Source organism: Merops nubicus, unplaced genomic scaffold (genome assembly GCF_000691845.1).
Source record: "Merops nubicus isolate BGI_N331 unplaced genomic scaffold, ASM69184v1 scaffold33168, whole genome shotgun sequence".
NCBI lineage: Eukaryota > Metazoa > Chordata > Aves > Coraciiformes > Meropidae > Merops > Merops nubicus.
Genome location: NW_008625658.1, coordinates 1,239 through 6,300, shown reverse-complemented (window position 1 = coordinate 6,300; position 5,062 = coordinate 1,239). Strand labels below are relative to the sequence as shown.

General features: G+C 58.3%; 1 protein-coding gene across 1 annotated transcript in view; it reads left to right on the top strand.

Annotated features, from left to right (window-relative positions):
- The window catches only part of LOC103778182 (sushi, nidogen and EGF-like domain-containing protein 1), a gene marked incomplete at both ends in the record, with an annotated part of 6,719 nt that overhangs the window by 575 nt on the left and 1,082 nt on the right, over window positions 1-5,062 (top strand). Inside the window, 9 exons of the mRNA XM_008945756.1 lie at window positions 7-135; window positions 726-866; window positions 1,523-1,685; window positions 2,601-2,726; window positions 2,866-2,979; window positions 3,782-3,895; window positions 4,149-4,262; window positions 4,390-4,506; window positions 4,810-4,935. Coding sequence (XP_008944004.1) covers window positions 7-135; window positions 726-866; window positions 1,523-1,685; window positions 2,601-2,726; window positions 2,866-2,979; window positions 3,782-3,895; window positions 4,149-4,262; window positions 4,390-4,506; window positions 4,810-4,935 — 1,144 coding nt within the window. The remainder of the gene's footprint in view (window positions 1-6; window positions 136-725; window positions 867-1,522; window positions 1,686-2,600; window positions 2,727-2,865; window positions 2,980-3,781; window positions 3,896-4,148; window positions 4,263-4,389; window positions 4,507-4,809; window positions 4,936-5,062) is intronic.

Sequence of the window (5,062 nt, the reverse complement as noted above, 5' to 3'; positions counted from 1 at the left end):
GAGCAGCCCCTCCTGGAGCGGGCCAGCCGCGACATCGCCCAGTACTTCCCCGAGTTCCCCGCCTTCGCCGCGCGCTGGGTCTTCATCGCCACCTGGTACCGAGTCACCTTCTTCGGGGGCAACTCGCTCTCACCAGTGAGTAGCTGGCACAAAGCAGCCCTTGGTTGAGTTGTGGGTTGTATTCAGGGGGGAGGGTGTTTGTTTTGTGTTTTTAAAGGGAGCTTTGGAGCCTTCCGTGGTGGTGGGACGCCTGCCGCGCGTGGCAGAGAGCTGTCGGCTGAGCCAACCCTGGAGGCTCTGTCGTGATGCCTTGCTGCAAAAAAGCAGTGCCAGGCTGGCCAAATCAAGCCCTCCTCTTTCTGTTGTGCGAGGCTGCAGATCACTGGTGTTCCCCTTCTTGGGCAGCAGCACAGTGACCTTTGCCTGCCTGCTTGTAGCTGTGCTGAGGAGCCGATTGCGAATGGGGTTTGGTGCCTTTCTGCCAGAGGCCAAATAACTGCATTTTTCCCCATTTTTTATTGTTGCCCTGTGAGGAGAAGTGAGCTGTTCTGCTGGCTGGGGAGGATCACAACACCTTAGAGTTAAAAATAATTAAACCCAACTGCAAAAACAAGCATCCCTTTGCTAAATGCTCTTTCTATCATTTCATATTTCGACTGTTTTTTTGGCTGACTTGTCTGCCTCGTTCCTGCCTGCTCACTCTTTTCTTCCCCTCCCTGCTGCAGGTAAACACTTTCCAGATTGTCCTTATCACAGATGGCAAGCTCTCCTTCACCATCTTCAACTATGAGTCCATCACCTGGACCACGGGTATGCACGCCAGCAGTGGGGGGGACTTTGCCGGGCTTGGCGGCATCGCAGCGCAGGTAAGTGGCAAATGTGGCTCCCAGGGTGCCCGGGCAGGACTTCTGTCCTGAGAACTTGCAGCTCCTGGTTTGGGTTCTTTGGAGGTAGAAGGCTTTTCTTTTTTTTTTTTTTTATAATTCTTAAATATCCATGTGTGCTCTGGCTTCCAAAACTGAGACTATACAGCGGGCTCTGTTATCCCAAAACCACAGGTCTTTGCCTTGGCTGCTGCCTTGTCGTCCCTTTTCCTTCCTAACCTCAGCCTTTAAGAGCAGCTGCTGCAGCCAGCACAGCTTTCAGCTGTATTTTTATTTCATTCTTGTGTGCGTTGTTGTGTTTAAGGGGAAAAAAGCCAACGTGCTCAAAGCCCAAGTACCCATTTGGATGTGTGAATTTACTGGCCGCTGACCCGTGCTTGGCTCCCTGCTCACCAGGATGCTGCAGGTGTAGAGGAAGTGGATGGGCTTTGAATCTCAGCCAGGGACCAAACGGGCAGGGCGGCTGCTTCGCCCTGTTGTGCTGGCTGTCATCCTAGTATGTGGACAGGGCTGAGCGCTGCCTTGGTGGCGTGTGGGACTGTCGGGTCTGAGTGGCAGCAGACGTGAGCCTTCGTGCTGCAGCAACCTTCCCCTGTGCACTAGTAATGCCTCTCTATCCTCTGTCCTTGTCCTGCCAGGCAGGTTTTAATGCTGGTGATGGAAAACGCTACTTCAACATACCCGGATCCCGCACCGATGACATCGCTGACGTGGAGATGACGACAAATGTGGGTATCCCCGGGCGCTGGGTGTTCAGAATCGATGATGCCCAGGTGCAAGTGGGGGGCTGCAGCAATACAAGTAAGAGGACAGCAGTTAGGTTTATTTAACTCCCAACCCAACCCCACACTGTTCTCCGGCCCCCGTCTTTTCCCCTGCCTCAACCCCTGCCTCCGTGGTGTGGAGGAGATGGCTCGAATGGCTTGGGGGAGGGAGGGGAGACAGCCACTGGGGGGGACTGTCCTCGGCACCTGCTGTGTCTGGGGGCAGCACCTGTGGGTGCCCCAGGGCTGGGAAGGGGCTGGTCGAGAAAATGGGGAGGGGAGGAAGACTTCTGAGACAAAAAGAGCCTGTGGGGAGCTATGAGGGGGCTGAGGGGGAGGTGATGGCGCACAGGGGGGACCCCGCTGGTCTGCTGCCAGACAGCTCACAAGGGGCCAGCACCCTTGAGAGATGCACGCCTCTGTAAGTCCCAGGAGGCTGGGGTGAGCCATGCAGAGGGCTGCTGGCTGCCAGCTTCCTCTGTGGGGCTGGGGCACTAGGTCTGGGCCACGTTTCCCACCCTGAGTGTCCTGACATACCATGTGGAGCAACTGGCCTCCTGTTCCTCGCCCCTGCTACCCCCCAGTCTGTCTTTTCCCACCTGTGAGCTCATGTTACTGGTGGGTTTGCTGTACACAGACTCTCCCTTCCCCCTTTCCCTCTGCCCTGGGTCATAAGTGAGGGCACACTCATGTCTGCCAGCCAGCAGGGCTGACCCTGTGCAGCCTCTTCCTCCTGGCACAGGAGGAATAAAACAGTACCCTTGTCCCAGGGGAGCGTGTGAGGTGTGGACCCTGCCTGGCCACGAGGCAGGCAGAGCCCCCATGGGCTCCCAGAGCACCCTAGGGAGCTGGGTGGGCACGGGGGCAGACCCTGCTGCTGGTGTGGCTGGAAGCTGGTGGGTGAGCCCTGCTGGGACAGGGGCTGATGAGGGGGCACTGCCTGTCCCCACAGCCTCTGTCTGCCTGACACTGCGGCCCTGCCTGAACAGGGGGAAGTGTATAGAGGACTGCATCACAGGGAACCCTTCCTACACCTGCTCCTGCCTGGCTGGCTTTACTGGGAAGAGGTGCCATGTTGGTGAGTGCCAGCTCTGAGCTCCTGGTGCCTTGCCACAGGGGGCAGGTCTTGCTCCCAGTGTCACCCCTGCATGCTGGCAGTCTGTCCCTGCAGTTGTCCCTGCCCTGAGCTCCTGCCCCCACCCGGGGCTTTGTTTCAGATGTGGACGAGTGCCTCTCCCACCCATGTCAGAATGGAGCCATCTGCCTCAATGGTGCTGGCAGCTTCAGCTGCAGGTGTCCACTGGGCTTCCGAGGTGCCAACTGTGAAACTGGTGAGTGTGAGGCTGCTGGTATGCTGGGCCTGTCTCTTTGCTGCACTTTAAGAGCAGAGACCCTAGGCTCGGGGGGCACTGCTGCTCTTAGGGGGGACTTTCAGACCAGGGCTCCTGCAGCAGCTGCTGGGCTGAAGCAGTTTCTGATGGCTAGCTTGGATTTCAGCTTACTGTAGGCAAAGGAAACTTTATTCTGGCCACAAGCCCTTCCTGCCACTGGCAGCCCACTCCTCCAGAGGCTTAGCTCAGTGCTGCTGGCAGCACCTTTCCCCACCACCATTCCCTCAGTGAGAAAAGCTGAGGGCTAGTGCTTAAACAGAGGTCTTGAGTGGTCCTGGTTTCACAGGTGATGCTCTGGTGCCAAGGCTTTTTGAAGCCAGTGTGGACTTTCCCAGCCTCTAGCAGGGGCCATGGTGGCCAGTTTCCCCTACTGCTGGCCTCTGCCTACCAGTGGAAATGCTGCCAAAGCATTTGGCTCCCAGCAAACCTCTGTGCCAGTGGAGAAGATGAGCAGGGAGTTGACTTTTGGGGAATGGATGGGGGAGAGGGAAGAAATGCCCAGCACAGCATGCTGGGATTCAAGAGGTGCAGGAGGATGAAAGGACAGCTGCCCAAGGAAGGGTTTTGGGATTAGCTGTGACCAGGGATGTGGCTGCTGTTTCCTGCCAGAAGGTGTGTCAATGGCTCCGAGCTGCACGCTCTGCCTAGCCCCAGCATCACTGTGTGCAGAGGATGCCATGTTCTGGTCCTGTGCCTGGGTTGATCTCTTTTTTTTTTCTATTGTATGTGTGTCCCACTGCAGAAGAGTCACCGTGTGAGAGCAGAATGTGCCAGAACGGTGGGAGGTGCCAGGTGGTCAACGGGACAGCAGAGTGCTTGTGCCAGCTGGGCTATACAGGGGCAGACTGCCAGACAGGTGGGTGGTAGAAGCAGATGTGGGGGGTGGGGATGGTAGTTCACAACTGAGCAAGCTGCTCTACCACCCTGCTTCACCTCAGCTGTAGTGCTGGGAGTGGAGCACTCGGTGTTGCCAGTAGCGCTGACTCTTTGTTTTCCCGGCTGTCGCCTTTCCCCTCCCGAGCACCCTGCAGCAGGGGGGCAGTGGGTGGTGCAGCAGCCTGGTGGTGCTGGCCTGTGGTCTGACTGCCCCTGCTGGGCTCCCCTTGCAGAGGTGAACGAGTGTGAGTCCAGCCCGTGCCTGAACGGTGGGCACTGCATCGACCTGGTGGATAACTACACATGCGTGTGCCTGGAGCCCTTCGTGGGACAGCGCTGCGAGACAGGTGCCCGCTCCTGCTGGCGCCCTGGGAGGGGCCCTTCCAGGGACTGTCCCTTATGTTCCACTGATCGTCACAGCCCCTCTCCCAGGCCTGAGCTCTGCTCATCACTCGCTTGCTTTCCCCCAACCAGACTCCTCTTCCTGTGAGGACTGGAGCTGCCGGAACCGGCAGACGTGCAACTACATCCGCCCCGGCCGCTACATCTGCACCTGCTCCCCAGGCTACTATGGCAACAACTGCCAATATGGTGAGTGGAGGTGCACCTCGGCCAGCCCAACACAGGAGCTGTGTCTGGGGGAGCTGGGTGGGAAGGGGCAAATGGCTAAAAGGGGGCTGTGCCACCCGTAGGTGCTGCCAGAAGCTGGCAGGCGAGTTGTGCAGTGGGGTTGTGGTGCTGCCAGGAGAGAGAGCTTCTGGCATGGCTTGCTGAGCCATGGTGGAGTCTATGGCATGAATCTGCTAGACCAGCTCTGCCCCAGCTTTCCCAGGACAGTGGGTGTTCCAGCCCCAGGCTGGGATGGCTCTGGCTCAGCCTGCTCCTTCCCCACAGGTGGGCCCCGTGTGCCTGGTGCCTGCCTCTCCCATCCATGCCAGAATGCAGGCAGCTGCCTGGAGACAGAGCAGGGCTACGTCTGCAAATGCCAGGAGGGCTACACCGGGCAGGACTGTCGAGACAGTGAGTACCAGGGAGTCTCTCTGGCGGAGTGTGGCATCCCTAGGGGAACCCTTGCCCTCCTGAAAGGGAGAAGCAGCAGCCCTGGAGAGCCCATTCAGGACTCCTGGACTGAATAGCAGGTCTGTCC